At 40.8% G+C, this 27242-nt stretch overlaps 1 protein-coding gene across 11 annotated transcripts in view; it reads right to left on the bottom strand.

Moving 5' to 3' along the window:
* Window positions 1-27242, bottom strand: part of NAV2 (neuron navigator 2) — a 390183-nt gene that overhangs the window by 156337 nt on the left and 206604 nt on the right. Inside the window, exon 1 of one of the 11 annotated variants that reach the window (XM_030948577.1) lies at window positions 22094-22256. The exons of the other annotated variants lie outside the window; for them this stretch is intronic. Within the exon in view, the coding sequence (XP_030804437.1) occupies window positions 22094-22144 (51 nt within the window). The 5' untranslated portion in view covers window positions 22145-22256. Of the gene's footprint in view, window positions 1-22093; window positions 22257-27242 lie in introns of those variants that run through there. 11 annotated transcript variants of the gene reach the window in all.

The following is a 27242-nucleotide window of genomic DNA, read 5'->3' as shown; positions in this document are numbered from 1 at the left end:
CCAGGCAAATAATTGGAAAAACAATAATAAAAGAAGTAAGAAAACACTACTGAGAAACTTTCCATTTCCCTATTTCTGCACATCAATTATGAATGTTCTTTGGTATTTTTGAATATTCATATGAAAATTACCTGAACAGTTGTCTAAGTAAAAATATACAAATCTTGATATGAAATATTCAACACACTACAACCCAGGAGACATTGCCTTATTATACACAGCAGTATGGGCTTTAAAAATTTTCAGTGATTTCACACAGTATGAAAATCACTCACTGGAGGCAGCTTCTTTATTTTGGTTAGTAAAATCAAGTGAACATGGTGATTTGGGCATTATCACCATAAGCAGGTCTTTGTGTCCAAGGCAGGTTAATGTTTAACTTGGGGCTAAGTCCCAGCTTTTGTTGAAGGTGGACTCAGCTGTTTGGTAGCTTTTTTTTTCCCTCTGTAGTATATGATCTTAGGAATCAAATTTTCTGGGAACAAATTAAAAACTTATGTGAAAGATCTTTTCCTTCTCACTTTTTCTCTGCCCCTTTGATCCACCAGATTTGAAATAAGAGCATTACAGTTAAGTGTCAATTTTGGAAATATTCAGTACATAATGAGTCACAGCTAAAACACTAAAATGTAGCGCAAAAACCATTGAGGTTTGGGGGAAAAAGAATCCAAATTCTAAAGATTTTGAAATCTGTCTGTAAAGAAAAAGGCCTGAACGCTGTCTTCCATCAACAAGATTGAAGAATTTTGAAATTTAGTGGGGTTTTCCCCACTGCCCTTTCCTTAGCCTCACACCTGCTTCTTTAAAGCACATTTCAGATGAGAGAAGAATCTTGCTTTCCAGCCAGGAGACCCCTGAAATCCTCTGGCATTCCGAGGCTCCTGCAGCATTTCTGGCTGAGCTGAGAGAGCACATCCACCACATCCAGCACACCTGAGCCCACCTGCCCTGTACCTCAGCACTGAATCAGTACAAAATGCCTTCTGCAGAACTGCTTGGTTGTTCCAGCCCACACAGCCACCCCCAAGCACTGAAGAAGGCTGGGGAGCAGATCTGACCAGCAAAGCCAGGCTAGAAACCACGAATAAAGTCATGGGAGCAATGAATCCAGGAAGATCCTTTAGAGAATCAGTATATCCCTGGGACTGCAATTAGGTTAAGGTGCCAGGTATTATCAGTACTCCAGGGTCTCATTTCTTTAAATGGAAACTATCTGATGTTTTTGCCTGTGGGTCAGTATTCTGAAATACACTCATGAAAAGCAAAGGATTCACACGAAACTGCTTGAAAAGAATGTCTCTCTTCCATGCAAGTAGAAAATATGCCTGTAACTCTTCATTGTTTCTCATTTCCACACACACACACAAATCTAATTATAATCAATGCCCAAGTAAATTTTCAAATCTTTCTCTCCTTCCCTTACCATGTCAGTTCTGAACTAATCAGACTCTGATTGTTTTCGCCCAATAATTATCATGAATCAGGCTCTCATGAATCTGGTAACAGCTGAAGAATGTATTTTTGACATCATGCAGCATAATTAGAGCAGAGCAAGGCTTTTTTTCGTGGTTGAATAGCAGGGTTAGTCACACTGATGAGCTCCCATTCCAGAAGAGCCACCACAATGCAGTGCCTGTGCTGCTGCTAACCAAACCACACTGCCTGCTGACCTTCACAGGGAAAACAAAACCCACCCCAAAACCTAAAAATAGCCACAACACACTGAGATGACCCAAGGGGAATGCCTGCAGTCCTTACAACACTCTGGGGTTTTGGAAAAGCCCCACAGATACTCACTGCTGCCCAGCGTCATGGGGCTTGCACATGTGGAGTCATAAAATCCCAATTTTTGACTGGCAACACTAACTGCAGTCTCATGCTGATCCATGCCGCAGTCCAACACAGGGATCTCATTCACAGATATCACACTGCAAAGCCCGGAGCTAAACAGATAGAGCCAAAGGTTTAGCTGAAAAACCCATCCCTCTGAAGCATCTCTGGCTCCAAGAAAGCACAGGAAGGACAATGGCTATTTTGCAAGTGCAGAGAGATTATGGCCCTGACAATATTTTGCTGAGTTACTGGCAAAAGGACAGCAAGGAAGAAAATTGTAAAACAATTTTAAAAATCAAGTTTAACAGCATTTGTCACAGATCTTTTTTCCAAGTTCTCTTACAATTTGTGGCCTTAGTTGCCCCTAAATGGTTCTTAAACCCTGTAGAAATCTCTATCTGTACATCTGTACCAAGACACAAATCCCACTAAAAGGGTAATGCTGACTCCTCCAGAATGAATTAAACTTTGCACTGCCATCCAAAAACACTGTGTCATGGTTTTTTCCCCAATATAAGTTCTTGCAAAACAAAACAAAACAAAACAAATGCTTAAAAAAGCAGGACACAGGATAAGTAATGTGTGACCCCATTTCTCTGTGGTAACTTTAAGGTGTTAGTGGGCTTTGAGCAGAGAGTTCTGTCTGCTCCTTTTCTTTTAGGATGAGGGTCTGAGGACAGCAGGACTCAAAGCAAACACACATTGTCCTTAGGGGTGCCCTAGAATCCCCAGTGAGTCCCAGCCCAGAAGGAAAGGACACATGAGGCAAGGAGTGAATCACTTCTCCTCCCTGGTCCAAGATCCTGGAAACATCTGGAAAGCTGGGATGGAGGGCTGGAGCTTTGTTTACTCAATCCTACCAAGCACCTTGGCACCAAAGCCAGCTAATAAAGGGAGGAAACCACGGGAAACTCCAAGTCTGAGGCAGTGAAGGGCTGAATTGCAGGTGGATTCCTTTCAGCAGGCGGGTGAGACAGCAGAATTACTTTCCTGGAATGTCACCTATGGACAACAGGCTGGATGGGGCTCTGAGTGACCTGCCCTAGTGGAAAGTGTCCCTGCCCATGGCAGGGCGGTGGAATGAGATAATCTTTAAGGTTCCTTCCACCCCAAACCACTCTCTGGTTCTAGGAGTTGCAATACCCTAAACATAGCTGTCACACACATATGCACATAGACCTACTAATTAGTATCTAACATGATGCCACTACTCTCAATTACCTAAAGTGCTGCAACTTTGGAGTTACCATCAACTGAGATGGTAACTGAGCTACAACCACCTGCAATTCCCACATTTCTGGGGAAACAGAGATAACTCTGCTTCTTTTTTTTTTTTTTTTAATTTCTTAAGGCAACCCAACCAAGTTATTCATTCTATTCAGATGTGCAAGTGTTTGTTGCAACTGCTTTGAATTATTACCCAGCTGGTGGGGATATTCTTCTGAATATTACATCTTACTGGGCACTTGTGTACATAAATTAGCCTTTGGAAGTTAAATGGATAAATGGATAATTTAAACACCACTGGGACCACATTTCTCTCTCTTTAAAGCCTTATTCCCAACTGAGGAGGGCTTTTCTCATGCATATGACTACTATTCAAAAGCAATGGGCTGACTCACAGCACACAGAGCCAAGCATATGCGTCAATTTTAGTAGGCCTGCAACCTTTCCAGGAATAGAGCCTTGGACTGTGCACACTTCAGAGCAGGCACTGAGCGTGTTTAGAGCAAATCTTTGGTGGATACCTAACAAGCATCGTGCTTTCAATTGCCCAGCTGGCACCTTTCCTACTCTTTTTCCCCACTGAATATTTTACCACATTTAATATAAAAGAGGAGCAAAGAGAGAATTCCTTTTTTTCACCCCAGTTGTAAAGTTTCTGAACCCTGTCACTGACAGGTGTTGCCTACACAGAGGGCTGGATATTTCTCACCAGAGCAGCAATTTCCTCTGGAGCAGCCTCCAAGGTGAAGCAAGGACAGTGATTGTGCTGGCATCCTGCACCCTCAATGCTCCCATTATCCATCCACGTTTGCCACACACAAATCCCTGTCAAGCTGGAGCCACACACACCATGCCAAGCAGGTGGCCACTCTCTGACTCCCCCTTGCAAAAACCCCCACGAAGTCCTGAATAAAATGAGATTGCACTCACACCTGCAGCGATTCTTTTGCGGATCCCAGAGTGAAAGAGTTCAGTTTGCTGAGCTGATTGGCAAAACCCACCCCCAGTCACATCTGGCTGCAGTGAAACAACTGAACTCATCTCACACCAACAAATTATCATCTACCTCAGAGAATAAAAGCAGCAAATGCACTATTTTTTTAGTGTTTTCTAAAAGTCACCTGAAGTGCATAGCAAGTTATTTTCAAATATCACAGTTCTCATACACAAAATATACCCATTTACATCTACTACCACACACAAACAGCAAGAGAAGAGGGCTTATCTGGAATGGTGATACATATCTACTCCAAAGAGAAACCACAGAAAATCCTAAGAAGCTGCAGAAGAAAAGGAAAAAAACAAACAAAACCAAAAAACCCCAAAATAACACTTCTAAGGTTGAAGTTAGTTACTGTTCAACAGCACCACTGCCATGATCCAGGAGCCAAGAGCTGCTTACTGTTTTATAATGGTCACAGGAAAATTTACTTCTCCCACGAACAGGGACCTGGAAGGTCATACTACTTATTGGCATATTTAACGTGGATATATCTGCTGGAGTCCAGCTTGCTCTTCTCAAGGGGTCCACAGTTAAATGATTATATATATGCTGGCATGTGAAGCTTGGGTGGTTAATTTTAGCTGAAGACATGCATGCACAGTGCTCAGATTTCTGACACAGTCAAACTTTACAAATCCCACCCCTCCTGCAGCTCTTCCCTTACACCCCCACTGCTCCCTTCTCTCGGTGTCTAACACAGTTCCAATGTCTGGCATCAATTTCAAACAGGATCAGTATATTTTATCATATCAAAGCTATTTACAGCAAGAATCAAGTTTGGCAGGTCTTTTGTGTTGGACACTGCAGGCATTAAAAGAATGATTAAAGAAATTGTTGGGGTTTTGTTTGACAGTTTTGTTTTGTTGTTGTTTTGGGTTGTTTGGGGTTTTTTTCACAATCAGGAGGCTTTCTACCTACTATAGAGACAATCCCCAAAATCTACAGAAATTTATGCTCTTAAAGGAAACCCAAGATTTTGCATGACAAAAACTGCCAGGTACACCTCTTTTTAAAACTTCAGAGCATATTTGAAGGTTCCATCCATCACAAATGCAAGCTAAAAAGCATCAGGCTGAATGAGACCTGGAATGGACACACACGACCTGGTGCAGCGAGGGCTGCCGCCCTCTGGCAAGACCCCACCATGTGCAAGTCAGCCCTAATTCCATGGTCTGACCACTGTTGCTGGCATTCATTAAAAATACAGAGAATTGGCACTTGTAAGATGCTTGGCTGGAATTCTTTACGTTAAAAAAAAAATAACCCAGCCGATGCTGCCAAGGTGAGAAGCGACGGCTGCTTCACCTCCCCTCTTGCCAAGCTGAAGGATAGATGTCTGACATTTTCACTGTTGATTTTTCAAAAGGCACACTCCTGCCAGAGTCAGATCCTTGGGGCTCTTTTAAGTGCTCCATGAAAAGCAAACAGCCTGGGAGCCACAGTGTCTCCACACCAGCTCTCCCCCCAGCAGAGGTAGGTGTTTGTTTTGGGGAGGTGGGGGACGAGAGGGGCTTTGATGGAGTTTGAGGAGAACATGAAGGAGCTGGGACATGAAGGAGCTGCTTTACCCAAACAGCACTGAGGGCTGAGGCTCTGATGTGCTCAGGACTGTGCTGTGATCAACAGCTCTGCCAATGCAGACAGGCTGAGTGGGAGAAGAGGGGAGTTTGCACGTGTTCCCCCCAAAACCCTGACCACTGAAGATGGGAGAAGGATCTAACTCCAGGGTGCTACAGCCTTACAGCTTCTGCTGTAAGCACCCAACACTCAATGTGATCAGTTCCCAAAGCTCCATGTACCCTTGGCTTGTGACACTAAATGTGTCTTCTAAACCTTTCTAATAAAGACAGATTCATTTTCTCCATTTGGAAAAGATATGAGAGACTGTTCCAAACAGCTGCTGTAATTTCATTGGTATTTTTCACCTGGGGTCACAAATCTGTGTGTTTGCAGTATCATCTCCTCTGGGCAGAAAGCCATGGCCGCAGGAGGGATCAGAACAGATGAACCATCACTGCTGGATTGCACTCTGAGAAACAAAGGGCAAGGAAAAGATTCCAGGAGATAATAATCTGAAGAGGGCTGGAAATGGAACCTGATTTGCCATGTAGCATTTTAAGAACAAAGTCACTCCTCTATTCCATTTTCTCTTGATTGCTTAGAGGATTAATTCGTCAAAACAACTTTCACAGATGTGAAGCCACTACAAGTAAAAATAAAATTGGTTTCTAAGGCACGTCATACTAAACCCTTTCAAGTCCTAGCAGTGTATGAAGATGAAAGTTATCTGATCCAAACACTGAGGCCAGGAAACATTGCAAAAGCTTTTCTTAATTTTTAACAAAATCAGTTTGCTGTGGGGATTAGGGAATTACAGAAATTGGCCTTGGTCTCGCAGCAAATCCTAGCCCTCTTTTAGCCAAGAAGGACCAGCCAACATTCCCTTTTGAGTCTGCTTAGTGCTTGATGGACAAAAATGAGACTTCAAAACCAGGGCCTGGGTAGGCTCAGTCCATATCAACACTGCAGTCACCAGCCAAATATCCTCCTCTCCCACAAACAGAGCATCTGATGCCACTCAAAAAAAAACAAAAGTCAGCTGCACTTCCTCCCTCACTCCAGAAAATGTAATTTAGTTCAGTGTCCAAGGCTTTTCACGAGAGGCAATGCCTCTGGGGCTGCCAGAAGCTGGCCAGAGGCAGAGCTCTCTGACACCTGGAACGACATAAAGCAACAGGCAACCAACACATGGATGAAAAATCACTGCAGCTGAGCTAGGAAGGCCAACATTTCATCACTTTATCTGCCAAGCAAGATCAATGCAAAATCTGGAGATGGAAAAGAGGGAAACAAGACCCAAACTTGAGCAAGGACTTGACCACATGATTGCTTCAAGCACGTACTCAAGTCTCAGTTACTGAGTGCACATTTGACTCTTCTGAACAGCAATGCTGAAAGTACTGAACAGTACTGAAGTTGGTAGTTAAAGAATTCCATATAAATTCCATTATTTCTAAAGCTTATTGATGGTAAGAGTAAGAATGAGAAGGAGCCAATTACCTTTCCAAAGACTTTTTTTATATTCTGCCCATATTTCTAACACACCTCCAGCTTCCGGGCACTGTCAGAAATGGGACAGCTGGCTAGACAAATCCTAGGTGTGACCTACTTTTGACCTACTTTAAGCTGCATTTTTAAGATGGTGAAAAATATTTTGTGACAGCTGAGCATTAATTTGGGTGGTAGAGACTCCATCCCAAAGAAACACAAAAAGACCAAGAATCTCAGAAGCACCCAGCTTTTCCCATTAGAGCTCATCTTCCTCCTAGCCATCAAAATAAACAACCAATCTTTCAGAAAACTTCAGATAGTTTTAAAAAAACTAAACAAGTGCCAGATCTCCAGCATTTTTAAAATCTGGTCCTCATTTTTCAGTAGAGAAAAAGGAAATATTCATAAATATTTGTATCAACATACAGGTGAGAGGATGCAGCCCACACAGGTGTCTGGCCCTAAAAGTTTTGTTAATGAGATCTTGAGGTAAAATTCTTGCATTTGAATACACTAACAACCATCTATACATAGGTGGAAGCATTTTTGGTTTTGTTTTGTCATTCACTATATTGCCACACAGCCCAAAAATCAGGCTACAGAAAAAAGCTTCCTGCATACCTGGGATTACAAGGGGTTCACCATATTTTACAGGAAATGAGGTCATCTTTATAAATTGTTCCTGCTAAGCACTTACAAGTTGTTTCTTTTTTCCTTCCCCAAACAAAAAAATTAAGTGCTGAATTAATTTCCACAAACATAGCAAACCTAACCTAATGGTCTTGCAGTTGGCCATCTGTTTCACAGATACAAATCTAACTGAATCTCCCACTAGCTGATAACTTTCTAAATTACATTAAATTGTCAATGCTGACCCTGCTTCCAGCTTAGTTCCTCCTGCTTCCATTTAGGAGCTGGGAGTGATTTCTGTAGCATGATCTATATGCCAATTAGACAGAAGAAAATTGGCAATAGATGAAGCTACACATTTGGCACTAGATCAGATTTAAAGGGGCAGAGAAAGGCAATGTCCCCAGCTATGATGCAGACTAAGGGAATATAGGAAAAAAGCTCCAGAGTGCAGATGCTATAGAAAAAATTGTAGTTCTCCCTTCTCCACTACAGTCTGTGTCACAAAGACCTTTTCAATCAAATGTACTTCTTTATTTATAAATAATTAAGGAATACCCCTCCTAATGGGAAGGAGCAAACCTCTGTACCTATGTTTAGCTTAGCACTGCATAAACAATCAGTAATCTTATCCCTGAAGGCAACTTACAGGCAGTCTGGCCAAGACCCCAGTTACCAATTCACTGCCTTTGGGATGAAGAATGATTCCCTGCATGATACAAGAGGAAAATTCTGCCTTTTCATTTCCCACTGACCTTATGCCTTGTTGGGAAGGAGGGAGGGGGGATGCCACTTCCATCAGAGCCAGCTGTTGGGCACTGCTGCAGGCAGGATGCTCATGGACTCACAAAACCACTGGCCTGATCTGTGATGGCAAATCCTATGCTCCTAATTAGAGAGGTTCACTAAAGTGACACCAGCCTGTGCTTTGATTGATCTGGCAACTAAAATCAATGTTGTAGGGTTTTGTTAAAAATTCTGATACTGAACTTTTGACATCTCATTTTACATTAAAAAAAATCCGGTAAAGTAAAACTTACAGCAGGCCAGAATTAATAATTTAAAAATATATTTTATGGTTGATCAGGAAGTGACAGTACAGGCACAACTCACACAGGTACAGGAGATTTGGGCATCTCTGTCTGGGAGCCTCTTCACACAGACATCAGCCACTTAAAGGCCTCCTGTACCTTCCTGAAAAAAATCATTCAACCAAAAGGAGTAATTCTTGCACTGCTCCTGAAGCTTTCTATAGAAATATATATATAGCACAGTCCTTTAACAGAACTGTCACGAGGCAGATCAACTGTAGGCTTCAACTATTTCCAGCAGAAAGAGTTTTAACATAAAGATATTTAATGGGAATTTCCATTAAACAGCATGGAATGCTGTTTAATGTTTCCATTAAACAGACCTACACCAGGCTAAGACTGTTATCAGTTCCTTATGATTTTTCTTCATACATCCCTTTCTAAAATGCAGATGGTTGAAATACTTCTATTATTATTAATAGTCCTTCAAGAATTATAAGGCAACAAGGACGCTGATCAAAAGACCTGCAAGCTCTGGAAAATTTAGAAAGCACAAGGCAATGTCAGCAGCCTATCCTCACTGGGGCCTCCATCACTCAAATTCAAATGTAATTTTACACACACCTACACAGTCCCTTTCTCTGTTTGATATCCAGCATTTAGTCCTGCTTTTTGCCTGAACACCTACACCTAGGAAAGTGTTACTCCAGCAAACTTACGTTGCTAAAATTAGCTGAGTAAAAGGTTTAGTGAGAAGAAAAATTATATGGAATTTACAGGTAATAAACTCCTGCAGCTAATCTTTGTGGTCATTTTACTGGAATCCATAGAAATCAAACATTTGACCTTTAAAAAAAAAACAAAAAAAGAACTTGGTAAATGCTCAGTTTTCCTTCGGATGAGAACATTCATTTTGATCCATGCTATAGACTGGTCAAATGTTCCCTCAGGATGCAGATGAAAGCCCACCTCTGTATGAAAGTAAGCATGGTTTCAAGTAACATCAGATAAAAGCAGTGGCTTAGCTGCAGATAAAATTAGAGCAATTTACTGGCAATCATTCGAAGGACAGATCCTACACACAAGGCTTAGGGACATCAGCAACATCAGCTATTCTCTTCTGCCTGGAGCAAGGGTTGGAGGAATGCAGAACAAAGAGCATGCTGCCAGTTTCAAAAAGAAGAAGGAAAAAAAAGTGAATTATGCACTCATATAAAATGTTGATTCAGAGGTACTAATACTAGGAGGGGCAAAAAGGAGAAAAGAGCTATCAGGACCGGCTGCCTGTTACCCACACTGAACAACTATTATTTATAGTAATAGTTATTTACCCAGTTCTTTGTTAATTACAGTTCAAGCTCTGTACTCTTAAAACTTCAGAAATAAGCCAAAAAAAGAAAATTTAAAAAGGAAAAAAGAAAGCTGCAGCAGCTGTTGCAGCACAGTTCAGAATTTAGGTTACAGATAATTTTTTGCAAAAGGCAGGCTAAGAGCATCTTCTAAAAGCTAAATTGCAACAAATTGATTAAGCTATGGGCAAATGGTTGAGTTGTGAATGAAAATTAAAACTACCATTAAAACAACCTGAAAGAAAAAGCAGCTCGGCGCTTGGATTTGGGGTTGTTTGTTTGAGGTTTTTCTGGTTTTGTGAGTGGGTTTTTTTGTCTGATTTTGTTGATGTTTTTTGAACAAAACAATTCTATTGCTGAATTTCCTAGAGCTGTCATTTTTGCAGTTTGTTTTATACCTTCGGCAACACTTCTGTTGAAAATTTTGTTTATGCAATCCCACAACGATTATGAGGTTACAAACTCATTTTTATCTCCACAAATAACCTTCCCAGATACCTCCTGCAGGTTTTCTCCTGAGCCATCACTGCTGGACTCTCGAGGAGCAAGACTGCCCAGGCATCAGCCTTTCACCCGCGGCTGCATCTGAAACTACAACACGCCCAGCAGCCTCAGCAAAATGACAAATCCTTCCATGGAATACAGGCTGTGACACCCTGGGAACATTGGGAGGACAGATCCAGGCAGATGACAAGTAGTGGTTCTGGCCCATCAAACATAGACATCATTTTAAGGAGGTGAGTGACACTTCCAGGCACAAATCAAGGGAGTGTAGGCTCGTCCCCATCAGAGTGACTCTGACACAAAGGCCAATAAAGAGAAAACATCTTAGTGAACTATATTGGAGCTGACAAAGGCAGCAGCTGCTCTGCTCCACAGGGCAAATTTATATCTCCAGGAGGTGTTGGGAAAAATGGATCCTTAGGGGAATTACTGTCAACTCATCCTCTCTTGCCACAACGCTATCTGAGAGATCCCAAAGAAGAAACCAAGCAAATCAGAGCACAATTTAGTTTTTAAAACATGAGAAGTGCACAGATTTACTCACAGTTGCACACAGAGGTACTTCTGAAGAGCACAGAGAAACACCAGGAACTAACATTTCCCAGCACACACTGTAAAGAATATCAGTAAGTTGGAACAGTAGTGCTTCAAAAGATACAGATCTCTTTATTATGATTCAGAAGCTCCTAGAGGATTTGAAGGATGCATGTTTTGGCATGAGGTCCTCAAACCTCATTTTATTAGTGCATAAGGGAAAAATTTACTACTACTACTACAACACCACAGTTGGCCAAAGAAATAATTATTGAGTATGAACTAGCTTAAGCAATAACTGGTAAAAATCAGGATTACTTGAAAAATGAGCAGTCTTACATACTGAGATATTGAGCTGCACAAAATCAAACAAGTGAAAAAAGCCCCAAGATTCCATGTGGTATAAACCACAGCATGGAACACTGCTGCTGTTTGGTACACTAAATCAGGCTTCTCCATGGACTAAGGGACTAAGTCTGTGCAGTTTTGGAGGCTGACATTTGTCCAGTGTTTTGCAAATCAATAATGCAGAAAGTAAGTTCTCAGCAACACATTCTGAACTAAGCATTTACAGACAATATAACTGTATTTAGTACATCTGTTCCTGTATTTCTACACTTTCCTTTTTTAGTATAACTAGTAGTAAATAGCACATTAAAGTATTCTGATGGTCTAAATGAGTTTTTGTAGTGTTTTAAACACTTGTGTCTACTTAGTGTGACCCTTTATGTTTACTCTTTATATAAACTAGGATGTGACAAAGCTTGGATAAGGGTTAAGGGTTAGGGGAGGGCTTTGCACATTCTTCATGACACCTGCTTTGCACTGACATTTTGTTCTCCCAGCTCTCTGCAGATGCTTGTATCAAAAAGCAAATAACCCAAAGATCAGATTAGCAGCCTGATATTTCCATGAGGGCAGCTCAGACTGGCAGATCTGTGAAAGTACTGAGCAGCCCTGAGACCAACCTCCACCCCCAAGAAGGATTAAACACAATTAGCATCAGGAAAGCAGATGTCTAACAAAGTAATAAACCATAATTTTTACACAAGGTTAAAATTTTCCCTCTCCTTTCCTCTGTTCAGCAAATGATCCATGGCTCCCAAATGTATCTCTTTGCTGCTTTACACCACCTCGAGACTCCCTTATTCTCTCATCAGTCAATTCACTGGCAATCACTTGTCAGTGAAAGAGAAAAAAAAGCAAAACAACAAAAAAAGCTTGTTGAGCGAACGCCAGAGAACATTAAATTAACCAGTCAAAGATCAGCAATGAACAGCTGACACCAAATTGAACCCAACACATGGCCCCATTCACATTATTGTTAAACACACATAGCCAATCGCTCTGCCTTCAAAATTACATTAAAGGATCTTTATTTTATCAAACAAAAATATTTGCCTGTGGATGAATAGTCAGCTTAACATTAAGTATATCATAAAAAGTAAACTATTGCTTTCATGCAGTTTGGATTAAGGGTACTGTTTTACCTCTGAGTACAAACTAAATTATTAAGCATTATTATGAAGCATTTTCTCTTTAGCTCAAAGAGACCTGAAGTATATTTCTGTGTACTCCTATTTGTGTACAAAGTGTATAATCTTACAGGAAGGCCTCCCAAGCACCCACTCAAGACTGTATGAACTTTCTTGCCTGCTTGGTGGAGTCACCTTACACCCCCAGTACATCAAAGGAGGATGTGATCTCCCAGTGCAGGGCAGCAAAGTCTCTCACAGCTCATGGGGACATCACCTGGCCTTAGCAGAACAGGTCACAAAGTGACCCAACAATCAGCAGCCCCTTTATGCTTGCTTCTCCCAGAACAATGATTTCAGCTTCTCCCATCAGCACCCACCTTCCCCCAGGAACACACACATCTTCTCCAGCCTTGCTGAGTAGAAATGGCAATTGCCGACTCCAGAATGGAAAAATCAAATACCACACAATACAAATGCATTAAAGGAAGAGAGAAACCTGATGGCTTTCTGCCCTGGCAGCAAGGGCCATTCTGTGCTGGAGCTGTTAATCACTTAAGGACAGGTTATATGGGGACAGAGATAGAACTGGATGTGAATGTGAGGGCAAGGAACATAATTAAATACATCCATTCTCTCTCAACACAGGAAAAAGCCAACCAGGCAATATTTTAAACACAGAGTGTTGAAATGACACACGAAAAAAAAATCATTTACAAGAGACTAAGGTACCCAGACTGGGAGGTGTGTTTCCTTTTATTCCTTGAAAAGGACTTTTTTCAGCACTGAGTAAATCTCTCTATGCCTGTCACCCCTCCCACTCCTTGTCTTATTTAGGTAATAATTCTTAGACATGTTTATACTACACACCTCCAGAACAAGAGCTGCCACTTTATGTTTCAGCAACACCTCACGCAACTTGGTTGTGATCTCAGTAAATCAATCCAGGCAATCTACTTAAAATTTAAATAAAGTTTTTCAAAAGGGCACAAGTTTGCCTCCTGAATCCATATTTAGTCATGAAAATGTTTCCACAGAAGGCCAGAACAGATACTTGTTCCCCACAGACATCCCATCCTCATCAGTCCCAGTATCCTGGACTGTGGACCCTCTCCTAATGGAAATGTTCCACTGCAATGTCTTAAACCAAAATCAAACAACAAATAATATTTCTACCTTCTCAATACTAAGGCATGTATCACAAGAGAACAAAGTAGAACCTGCATGGTTTTGGAACTCTCTGCCAAAACCAAGCCACCGTCAGGTAAGCCTTTGGAAGTGCTGGTCTTTTCACATGCACTGTACTGAATCCACTGGTGTAGAATTCTGATCACAGATTATTTACCTGCATTTTGGTCATTTAAAAAAAAAGAAAAGGAAAAAAAAACCCAAACAAAAACCTCCAAAGATTTCTTTAAAAAAAAGGAAAAAAGGAACCAGTCCGTATGGCAAATCTCTGAACGCAGAGCAGAGAGGAGAAAATCCATTGCCTTACAATGGCCAACTGTTTCACAGGTGATCATTATCACATTCCAGTATGGGCACAAGGGTGAGATGCCAGAACACTGACACCACTCCACCACTTGAAACCGGATACTCAGGAGTGCTCTAGAAGCTCTCCAGTGCTTCATTGTAAACGATACTGATGGAAAAAAAAGAGATATACAGCTATTGCTTAGTTCAGAAGCCTCGTTAAACCCTTCCCCACCAAAACCATCCTCTCTCCTTCACTTTCACAGTACTCACCCTGATAAAAGTTCTGTAGGGTCGTGATTCTTAGCCAACAAGATTAGGATGGTTATAATAAAATTAAAAGCTGCACAGATAATCTATAAGGAATTTATGTTTGTAATTTCAAAATAAAAAAGCAAATCCACTACAACAATAAACAAGTGTGTTTGAAGTAAGACTTTTCAGACAGAAAAGTCATCTGAGCAGTCACAGCCTCACCATGATGGCCCTAATCATGAACTATCTGCTAATAAAAAAAGGCAAGTACTGGTCACATGAGAGACTTAATCCTTACTCACATGCAAAATGTTTAAATTAAAGACATATTAAAACCCTTGTGCAATGTGTAATGCCCTGGGAAGACTTCACTTGAAACATCTCATCTCATTCTTGCCACCTGTATTCAAGAAGGAAGAATTCAGACCAGAAATGGCACAGAAAATGACCTTGGAAATTAGGAGAAAGTCTTGTGAAAGAAAACTCTTAGAATTATGTTTATTTGAACTTCATAGTAAGGGGTTCTTTGCCCAGAGGAGGAGGAACAGAGCTGCCAGCAGACCTGTTGGCAACATCCCCCCAAAAACACACAAACAGGCTGTGAGAGTCAGAGCAGATGAGGTTGGAGGAGAATCAGGGACATCTTTCCACCAAGTACCATTTCAAGCCAAGTGGTTTTCAGATTTTATAGCCGTGGAAACAATGAAATTGTTACACTAATCAGAACACCATAACAGTGAAGTCTGACATTGATTAAAACAAGAAACCCTCACTCTCACATGCTATTAAATACCATCTGCATCTATCCCTATGTGGGATAAGATGACTGCAGAGCAAGACTTTGCACAAAACCACATACAACAGGGAGTAAAAGAAATAGTAAGGCTTTTAGAAAAGTGTATGGAATTTTTAATCATTCCTCAGTGTCCTATGAGGGAAAGAAGTAAATAAACCAAAATCAAGCTGCAATCCCAAAATGCATCCTGTACCAGAACAGGAATGCTTTTTGAAGGATCACCTACCTCAAATCCCTTTCCAGTCTGTTTACTGCCATAATCCCAGAACAGAATTAAATGAGGCTCAAACCTCTACAAGTGAATTCTAAATTGAGACAGACAAACGTATTAATCTGGAATATTTCAGAAAGCCTAAACCAAGCAACATACATCATCCATGTATATTTTTAGATTTGCATTTCTGAAACTCCTTATGTAAGGATTTTTTAAATGATATCTGCATTGAAATGTGACATGCATAGTTTGGAACAAAGCAGTTATAATATGGCATTTATTTATCTTGAGATATAAACATCTGAATATGCACATTAAGTCATTTTCATTTGTTTGTTTTCAACTTACTTTGATCTCTACAATGACATCGACTCCTTAAATAACTAATACTGTGGCATTTGCTGGGTCCCCAGGATGAAGGAGGAATTGATGAATCTGACTCCATGTTCTTAGAAGGCTAATTTATTATTATATTATAGAATGCTATACTAAACTATACTAAAGAATAGAGAAAGGATACAGACAGAAGGCTACAAAGAATGATAATAAAAACTCGTGACTGCTTCCAGAGTCCTGACACAGCTGGACTGTGATTGGTCATTAAGTAAAAACAATTCACATGAAACCAATCAACATGCACCTGTTGGATAAACAATCTCCAACCACACTCCAAAGCAGCAAAACACAGGACAAGCAATCAGATGATTATTATTTTCATTTTTCTCTGAGGCTTCTCAGCTTCCCAGGAGAAGAATCCTGGGCAAAGGGATTTCTCCAGAAAATATGACAGTGATATAATACAATTTAAGATATTTAGATTTTTAGAATATTTAAATATCTATGTATCGTACAGAAAAAATACACACTGTGCTGGGCTGTCCCTGGCACGTGCATGCACACAATACTTGTATCTGGGAATGTATTTGTGTGATACAAGTGCTGTCATAAATGATCCAAGTCACTCCTAGAAGATGTGTGGAGGCATCCCTCTTTGAAAGAGAGCCTGTTTCAGCTCCTGCTGTGGTGATTAGAAGCACCCTGATGTATTTTGATGTCTTTAGAGAATACTCATATGCCCACATTGTCCTTTTTTTTTTTTTTTTTCTGCCAAGAAAACAGATTTTTCTCTATCATGGTCAACCTTGCAGCCCTTTTTTCCTTCGCACTGATCTTTTGTAAATGATACCACAAGCATGTATAAGATTCTGGGTGAGGTTTCATCTGCCTCCTGATAGTTTCATTGCTTTCACACCTCTTTACTGACACCTGTCAGGAACAGGTCTGCCTTTTGCATAGCCTTATGATGCTGCAGGTCACAGTTCTGTTGTCCTCTCCTGACTTTTTCCTGACTGATCCTCGGAAAAAGAGGTGTGTGCTTTTGCAACAACACGCTGTCTGCTCACAGGTTTCTGTGTCAAAAGAACATTTCCTTAGCTGTGTGATTAAACAGAAGTGTGGGGAATGTATGATTACATGCAACAGCCTTTTTCAGACATATCCTAACCTATGAAACACTGAATTATACTTTACTATTTATTTTAATCTCTGTATAGTGCCAGCAACTAAGCCTTCGATCTGGATATCTAACAACTGGCTGAAGTTCCACACTTTTTGCCTTGGAAAAGCTGGGTAACAGGCTATGATCCAACTCCAACACCAAGTCAATAGTCAGCTGCAAGATAATGCTATGATCATTCCAATAAACTGCTTATAAGCACTAACAGAGATGGCAAAAGCTTAGGGAACTGCAGGATTTTTTTCCCTTAGTTAATGAAAAGAATTGTTAAGTCAGCTAGCAAAAATAGGCCTATCAAATCATAACTTTGCAAATCTCTAATCAGCCCAGTCAATTCTTCTCTCCCAGTTTTAAGTAAAGCACTTGAAAATCTCTTCCAGAATGAAGTGTTTCTTCCAAATAAGTATGTCCCCTTTGCTGTATGCTCCACATCAGCCCAGAAGGCACACAGAGATAAGAGAATTAAAGGGATATGTTTAATAGAAGGAGAAGTCATATGTAAACCAGGACTGAAATTTTACACAGAGCTAAACTTTTTAACACTCTCTTCACAGAGAAAATTTTGAATTAGCTCACTATTTTACAAGAATAACGTTTCCCCCCCCCTTTTTTTTTTTTGCATGAACATGTTTTAAAAATCCAGTGGTTTACCCAGCTTAGGGCCTGTTAACTTGTGCAAACCTCAATGCTGATCCAGCTGGCACCACTCACCCCTGCACATGTTGGGGGTGGTGCAGAGCAGGAGTCATTCCTTTTTCCCCAGCCCATATGGACATGGTCCATCTCCTCCTGCACCTCCTGCCCTTCAGCAGGAGCGATTTTCCTGCTCCTTGGATCTCAGGGTCTCCTATGGAGCAAGGGCAAGGACAGGAACACTAAGGGGCACCCACACCCAGAGCCAGTCTGCTGCTGTGGAAATGAGAATTTGGTCCTGCTCAAAGGTTACAGCACAAATATTAAGCGCTCATGCAAGCACATGGACCTTTCTTTTCTCTCATGTTATTCAACATCTTAAAATCAAAGCTGAAAATAATTATGGGGAGAGAAAAGTCATGAAAGAATTATATCTGCTTAATAGTAAGTACCATTCGAATTTTTTAAACTGAAAACAGAAACTGAAAAAATAAAGGTGACAGAAAAAGCTGAGCAGCCTTCAGTTTTCTCCAGCTCTGTATAATCCACAAGTCTGATCTCAAATGAGAAAAGACAAAAGCTACAAAAGTTACAAATAAACGACATGAAATAAAAACCTAAAAAGCTCAAATTTTTGTGCATCTAAAACCTGTTTTTGAAACACTATTATGGTACAGTTCACAATAAAATGCTACAGCCTCTGCTGACATTACTGTGGCTCTTCAGTCAAGTTTCTATTACTCCATTCAAAGAAATAAATCTTTCAATACAGGCTTATCCTGGGGTCATTTATTACACCATGTCAGACACAGAATGCTTCATCGTGAGAACACATACATAGGGTTTTCTTTCAGTAGTTTCTTATGAGCTAAAAAACCCAAATGAACAAACAAAAAAGGGAAAAAAAACCCAACAAAACAAACCCAAACACCAAAAAAAACCCAATCTAACACAAACCAACCAAACCACAAAAGAAAACCCACCCTGGAAACGTTATCTACTGCCAGTAACATACTGACAGGTTAGTTAACATGTTTTTTACTGATACAATAGCAGGAAAAACCTCATAAAAGGCTGCAACATTCTCGTATTTGTATATGTTGTATACACACGCTACAAGGGGCTTGTAGGATATGAATGGGACAATTTGAACTTGGCAGAAAGAAACAGGATCACATGCTTTTTACAACCCCTTGTGAATTCTCAAAGCCATAAAATAGTGAATGGGAACGATCCTTGCATTGATTACATCAGAAAAAGGTGTTTGCATTAAGGTGTGAAGCTGACTCAGAACAGTTAAACAAAAAGAAGGAGCGAGTCTACCCTGAAATATTGGTAGTCTCAAATGTAAAGTGGAAATAAAATCAAAATTAAACATTTGTTTTTAGAAACCCAGGAATAAGGAACTCTGAGGTCAAAATAATTTTGTTTATCAGCTGTGCACAAGTCACTCAGCACAAATAGGAGCAAGCTACACAATCCATTCTTTTTCTCCCATGAGTTGGCAATACCTTAGCAAGCGGACATAGACTATTCAGCAAGAAAATTCTCTTGGTTACTGTCTGGCCACTCCTCTGAATATCCAATAATGACAGCAATATGCTCCAGAGAGACTGCCAAGAAACCTGACATGACTGCCCAGGAAACATACCAACAATGAAAGCAACCTTGTAGTTTGCAGCTAATTCAAGATGACAAGATGGCAGCTGAATGGATTGTATAGTGTGTGACAAAAATTAGGCCACCCTCCCCCAAAATTATTCAAGGATAATATTATGAAAAAGGAGCTACCAACACAAAGTTTCAGCAGAGTTAAATACTTATTCCACATTGCACCCTTATGGCAACATCACAATTTTTACGAACTTATCTGAGTAAGTCTTGCAGGATCTGATATTTGGAGATTCTGTGATAACAGCAGGCAGACAGATTTATCCCTGGCTGCCTGAAAAGCCCTTTATTACAAATCTGAAAAAAACCCCTAAGTTTCCACACTCTGAATCTTACAGTTTCAACCACCAAGTGATTTCTGCCATCACCACCCAAAACTCTCAGCAGAACGTACCTGACTTTTGCCGGCATAGCAGCCATAGTCAGCTCACCCTAAGCAATGACTGGCAAGGATTTTCTCATTCTTTTTTGCCATAGAAACCTCAGTGGACCAAAGGATGTAGGAGGAGAGAAGGCAGAAAGGCAAGGTCTGAGATATTTACTTTGACACTCATTTAGCTGAGGATTATTATATATATATATACATACATATGAAAGACATACTATTTTATTCATATATGTGTATATATATATATTATATTTTATATATTATATATAATGTGCATATCATTAATATATTGTGTATATTACTTATAATCAATATTATATATACATATATAATGCGTACATTATATATAATATGTATATATAATATGGTATAATATAATATAATATAATATAATATAATATAATATAATAATATATAATATAATAATATAATATAAATATACATATTATGTATATATACACATAATATGTACACATATTATGTATATATAATATTATATATAATAATAAATATGTATATATACACATATATTTTAAGTAAATATATAAATTATCCTTAAATACATAATGTATATTATTTCTATCTATAATCTTATAATATATAATATATATTATATATAATATAATATTATATATTATAAACTATATATATGAATTTATATATATAATTTTATATATAGAAATAATCCTCAGCTAAGTGAGTATCAAAGTATAATAATATCTATAATAAATATAAATAAATACAAGTAATATATAAATAAACTACACACACACACACACACACATATATATATATATATTAAAGCTGTCTTTCCTTGATCCACTTTACCAAGACAGACCAACAAGGCCTCTGGAAGAGTTCTGCACAAAGCTGAGCCAGAACCCTGCCAGGTCCCCCCGAGACAGCATCCAGCAAAGCACGCCAGGCAGCAGGCGGTCCCACAAGGCAAACCTCTGTAATTCCCCAATTCCAGGGGCAATAAATATCTGCTGCTGGACAGGGAATGTGGGTCCAGCAGGGGTATGGGGTGAAGGATTTTATCCTTTCTCCTCCTGCCCATGGAGTGGGTAAATCCAGCACCTTTCTTCCACTCTGAGCATCGCGTGCATTTTGTTGGACACCACCAAGTATTTGATTTCTCACATTTCTTTTTCTCTGCTTGAATTCATAGCTCAGTTCTCACAGGTGCTGGTGCTGCTTGCGCAGCCCACGGGGGGCGGGTTTAAAGGCCAATGTATATGCAAACACTTTGCAACACACCTGTGTACATAAGCTCTTTCTGCTTCCTAAAGAGCTCTTTGCATATGAAAAGCGAGAGAAAGGACTCACTTTAACGTCCCGCCCAAAATACTCGGCTTCAGCTGGAACCAGGCTTGGGCAACCCCCACACAAAGCCGCCAACTTCCACTGCCAGCTCGCAAATTCATTATTCCAGGGGCTACTCATGCGTGAAATATCCGAAACTATCTGATCCCCCCACGTGAAGGGCTGCTGCTGTATGCAGAGCTGAATACTCCTTCACTAACACGCGTTTATCACCTCATTCCTTGCGAGGAAAGTATGTAAAAACAGAGATTGTTACATTACCAGCCGCGCTATAAATTTCTTTGATTGCAGAGCCTGATAGGAAGAGATGCTGGGAACTTTTAACTCCCACGTGGACTTGAAGAGAGTTTTCACACATAAAGGCTAAAGGATTAGACCTGCAGCAAATCCTGCGGCTTTATTATAAACTTCTCAAGAAAATAAATCTTTCCTCTAAAAACTGCATAGAAATGTAATTTTCTTTGTTTAAATAATCTGCCAGAGAGACAGAGAAAACACATTTAAAGCTATCTTGGACAGCCACTGTCTTGAGATTCTTTACATCAAATAGCTTAAAAAAAAAGCTGCTGATGAGAAGTCTCTCTAAGTTTTGATCAGAGTTTCTATCTTGGTACGGACAGTAATTCAAGCAGACAGGCATATATGTTTTCAGGGTTTTCTGAGCTGATTTATGCTGCAGGAATGGAGCAGCCACACACTTTATACTTAAAATGTGCAGTGGAGTTTTTTACTTTTCAGGAAAGGAGAAGAAAGAAAAGGGGATGGGGGGAAAGGGGAGGGGGGATTTAAAGACAAAAACTATTGAGCAAACAAAACTCCAAATGCTCCCAGGCGACAAAATTACTCCAGCAAAACTGAGAGAAAATTGCTTCCAGGAAGAAGAAAACGAGAAGAAAGACAGTAAATAAATGAAGATGAGGGGAGAGGGCTGCACACATAACTGATGCTTCGGTTCTTAGTTTTAAACGAGATGAAACAACAAGCAGACCTAAACAAGCCCAAAATATGATTTAATAAGCAACAAATCCGGCTGCGACTCCATAGCAAAAGCGCATCCGCTCGGAGAGCGCATCGGTCCAGCAGCAGCCCTGCCACCCTAGGTACCCCTGCTCGCTAATGAGAACCGTGGCAGGGGAATTCTCCCTCGACCAGCGGCAGTCCCGGGGTGTTCCCGAGGTCCTTACCAGCTTCATGGTGCTGTTGTTCTGCTCCCAGCGCCACAGCATCACGCTCATGGTAGGGCCGGCACCTGCCGCGCCCCGGGGCTGCCCGCGAGTGCCCCGGGCCGGGCCCGGCCATGCCGGGGACACGCACGGGACACACGGGCGGTCCCTGCGGCCGGGGGAGGATCCTCGCACCCCGGCCCGGGGAGGGGTTTAGCACAGAGGCGGGGAACACGGGGGAAACAGCCCAGGAACACTAGAAAACAGAGATTAACCGAGCGCCCGGTCGCGTTTTAGCGAGGCGCTTAAGGGTGCCGGGCGCGTTTTAAAGCAGAGCTGCGAAATACAGGGGTTTCTTCCCATTTTGACAGGCTGGCTCTGTTAAAAGCACAGGTTCTGGAGCTGTCGTGTTGTATCTGCATTTGGCCCTGCTTCCACTCAAAACTGGGTTTATACTTAAGTCTGCTGGGGTGGGAAAGGACCAGGCTTGCCCTGAGTGAGAGGGAAGAATATTCCGCCTTAAAAATGATTCAACAGGTGGAGCATCGCAGATCGGGTTCAAGAACATAAACAACTCCGGAGAGTGTTTAGAATAATTAGTATATCACAGTTTGCCACATCGTATTTGAGATACAGCTCTTAAAGAGCTTTGTAAATGCCAGGCTATTCCACAGGTGCTCTCCTGCACCCCTCTGAAACAGCTCCCCTGTTGTCCTGGAGCTCCTTGCTCAGACAGGATACGCACCTGTGGGAGGATTCACGCCTGCTCTTGCCCAAGGTCCTGTGAAATCGCCATGAAATCAGCGGGAACCACACTCCTCACCCTTCTGCTCTGCAGGAGGTGCTACACCCCATAAAGGCCGGGGAAATATGGGGAATTAAAACAGGAATTCCCCAGGGTACCCTTTTCACACCCTCTCTCCAAATACAAAGTTCTCCAAAGAGAACTTTGCTGGCTGCAGGAGAGGAGGCAAGAAATTATCACAGGCATAACCCACAGCCAATGGATCCAGAGCCCACAAGCACTTCAATATAATTTTCTAATTGTTAAATCATTTAATAATCCTGTAAAAAGATATTAAAACATTTTTTAAACATTTTAATCGACCAAATTGTACTCAAAGTGATCCCTTTCCTATCTGAAAATTCCCCTTTTGTATGATTTTACTGCCAAGGCTACTTCATGTATCCACTCAGTATGTTGCTGAAGAAATACAATAAATCAGTAAATTGGCATTTGAAATTCTGTAAATACCCTTCTTCATAAGGCACACATGCCTTCTTACTGAAGTAGTTCCCCTCACAGTTATGCTTCCACAACTTAAAGATTTAATTTTTTCAGTTTGTAATTGTTCTCTTGTTCTAGTTTATTATTTTAAGTGATAACAAAGAAGGAATAATTATTGAAACAAACAATCATATATTCCTGCGCTGTAAAAATAATTGCCCTACAAAGTTTGGTGGCTTGAATAGCTATGTACAGAGAAAGAGCTGCATGTTGGAAGTACTCAAAGACTTTATGCACACACAGGTTACCTTTGAACCATAGAAGTAAAATCTGAATCCTCTTCTGAGAATAAAGAACTCTTGTTCTTTTCCTTCAGGCCAACGTGGACCAAAGCCCTAGCACAGCCAAATCTTCCCAGCCAGCCCTCTATGTAAGCAAGTACCCTGCTGAAAGGTCATTCCTACAACACTCAGAAGAGGGGAAGGTCACAGCCCATTCCAGAGCTTGAACATAAGATGTATGGTGTTCAGGAGGGTCACAGGCTGAGACAAAAACCTGATGACAGACTCATGAATGAGGGAATGAATGCGTGCACTGGGAGGGAGAAGCCTGGGTGTGATGCCAGAAGGATTTTCTAAGAGCATCTCACAGCACCTTGGAGGAGCTGCCAGCGCACTTTGTCCCCTCCCTGCTGCTGGCCCAGAGGGAGCATCCAAGGGCTTCCCATCGACCTGCTGGCATCTGCCTGGATATCGTGACATGATGGTGTTCTGCTTCCAAAAAACACGCCAGCTTCAGGCAAAAAACCAAGGGAACTGAGACAAGTGGAGCTTTACACTTGCAGGATTATGGCCTGTACAAAGGGCCAAGACAACCCACAGCACAAGTCAGCCTTGCCTCAGACACTTCCTAAGCCTCTTAAAAGGTTGTTGATGATCTGCTCTGCCAGTTTGAACGGCCAAACACTTTCATTCAACACTCAACCTGGTGCCAAAATCAGGAACTGTAAGAAACAAAGGAGAGGCCTCAGAAAATGGCAGATTTTTGTCTACCATCACCGGGAAAAACTCTATTTCTGGGACCCAGGGAACAGAGTAGAGCCAAACTGCCTCAGCTGCAAAAAGCAGATTAAAAGACCAGATATGGATGGAAGGACTCTCTAGCCAGCTAGTCTTGTTTCTTTGAACACAGTTTGCTGTTTTTACATTAACTGAAGTGTGGCTCATGTTTGAGTATTTTCTCATTTTATCCCTGTTTAAGCCAGCTGAGCACACTGAATGTGGACAGAGACACAGGTAATCAGCCTGAAATACTAATAAAGCAAAGCTCCTGAGGTTAAAGTGTAAGCTGTGTGCCACCCAATCACTTTTTAAGCTAATTAATATCCTTAACTAAAATCTGTGTTGCTTTTAGATACTTTTAGTTAACGGATTTTCCCAAGCCAGCCTTGATTTGGGATGAAGATCCCTTGCTGATAGCGTTGCCAGGTATAACCGGAATTTATTTCTTCCATGAAAAAGTAAGACTTTGGAGCTGCCTTTCATCTTCCTGTCTCCCTTTCAGGCTCCCACAACACAGTGAAAGAGATAAGGTCAGGACTGAAGCTGGTAAAACCCATGCATGACCTCTTGGCCCCTGGCAGAATCACGGCAGGAGTTCCTCCCCAGTTGCAGTGCCCGGCTTTGCTGACAGATTCAGGAGATGTCTTTCCCATACAATGCCCAATTTCAAAAGAGAACAAGGACCAGATATTTGCCTGTATTTGAATCCTTTAAAACCATAAAGCATTCAAGCTCTCTAAGCCTTTATTATGATCTTCAGCAACACATACATGATGACATGGGGTCAATATTAAGTTGAACCTTCAGGAAAGGACATTATTTACAGCACATTATTAAAGTGCTGAACAATACACTTGTTATTCACCAGCAAGCCTTCAATGACACAGAAACACGTGTCCCCAGCAAACCCCGTGCTCTAATGAGACATGATTCCAGATTCCAATGCTTTCCAAATAAAACTGCTAGAAAAACAGGAGGAAACAGGTGTTGGAGGCATTATGAATGAACTCAGCGCACACAGTCCTTGTCTGTGCAGCGTTTACTATAAAGAAAGCTTGGGGAAATCCGTTCAGTAATAATTCATTGTTTGCCTATGAAAAATATGTGTGCTAACAACTTGCTCTGCCATCATTAAACAAAGCCACACTCCTGCACTTACCCATTACTTTTGCTTTTTAAACACATCAATATTTTGCTGGTTTTTTGTTTGGTTTTTTCGCATTTTTTGTTTTTTGGGTGGGTTTTTTTTTTGGTTTTTTTTAATCTGGAAAAGAAAGCATATTAGAGAGTTTTATTACTGCATTTCAATTCATTTTGGTCAAAAAGACTACAATCTTCTGTTCACTGAAAGCTAGGGTTTTATTTGTTTTTTACAATATAACATATGTCTTCCTTCTTCCTTTCATGCATTACAGAATGGAAATATCTACAAATTATAGTCTTGAAAGCATCCTAGAAATCTTGAAGCTGTCAATAATAGTATTTTGCTAAGCATGGTGTGGGAGAGAACAGGAGCCTAGCTCATGGAATCATAACAGATGCTCAACCACTCTCATTCCAAAAAAGCCCTCAAAATGGTGTTTAGCAGGAGCCTCTGAATTCAACATTTTCAAAACCAGCAGAAGAGATGCCTTGCACCAAGTAGCACCATTAGAGGACCCAATGAAGGAGTTGCCCACATGGTTACTCTTGATTTTCAGCAGTTGTTGGGAGGTTCTGGAGGACACAGAGACAGCTGGTGCTGGGTACCAGGTCAAAGAGAACGAAATGGCCTTGATAGTCACAACCTCCCACCAGTCTCAGACAGAAGAACAAAAACAGACAGAAACTCTATTAATCAACAGCTGAAGCAGACAGTATTATTACTGGCAAATGAGCATCCTTTCTCTAGAAAACATGTCTTGTTAAACTGGTATTTTCTGCTGAGTTCACAGGAGCTTACGTAAAGCAATATCACAGATGTGATTCTGTGAGGAGGCTCTTGCCTCATTTTCACCTGGCATGGTGAAAACCAGAATAATAACAAATCAACCCAGCAAACATCTAGTGGACTGAAAAGGAGTTAACAGGTTTAAAAATATGATATGTGAGAGATTATCCTTACAAAAATAAGCAGCTTGACTGTGTTTCACAGGAATAATTTTCAGCCCTACTTTTTGAAGCAAGCCCTAGAAGGGGCTACAAAATTTGTTGGTGGCACATCAGTAATGGGAGAAGCACATGGTCAAAAAAACATGTTTTTTTAAAAAAGTTCAATGCACCTGGAGAGAGCATCACAGACGTGATGTGCCATCAGGATGACGGGTTTGTGCTCTGGTGTAGGGGTGATGCAATACTTGCACATAAGAACAGGGGGTTATCAAACAAGAACAGCTTTATCACCTGCTGGGTTTAATGCTGGTTGTGTAAAACAGTTCAACAGGTTGAACCTTTGGAAAGGCTTCAGAGAGGAGCTGTGAGAATGACTTAAGGACTGAAAAATGCAGATCATAAGATCCAAACAGCTCCTTTTCATTTGTCAAAGAAGAGAAAGGGCAAACATTATATCATAACATGAACTAATTAAAAAAAATGAAAGCAAATCAGCAGAAGTCATGTGGACTGTTTTATGGAGGAAGTCCAGAGTGAATTATCATATTTATTGTTGCCTTATTTATCATCAAAGGTTATTTCTAAGTTCCCGATTAAAGTGTATCAGTGAGCCACAGTTCTGTTCCAGCTGACCTTGAATCTTTACTACCACCTGACTCCTGCCAGCAACCCAATGTAACATACAGCAGCTGTCAAGGATTCCAAGGAATATACAAGTAATGGAAACATTCCTGTGCTCCATCCCAAATCCCAGTCTGCTGGTACTCAACAGCTCACCAGTGCACCAAGA

The sequence above is a fragment of the Camarhynchus parvulus genome, chromosome 5 (genome assembly GCF_901933205.1).
Source record: "Camarhynchus parvulus chromosome 5, STF_HiC, whole genome shotgun sequence".
NCBI lineage: Eukaryota > Metazoa > Chordata > Aves > Passeriformes > Thraupidae > Camarhynchus > Camarhynchus parvulus.
This window is presented reverse-complemented; position numbering and strand designations above follow the sequence as displayed.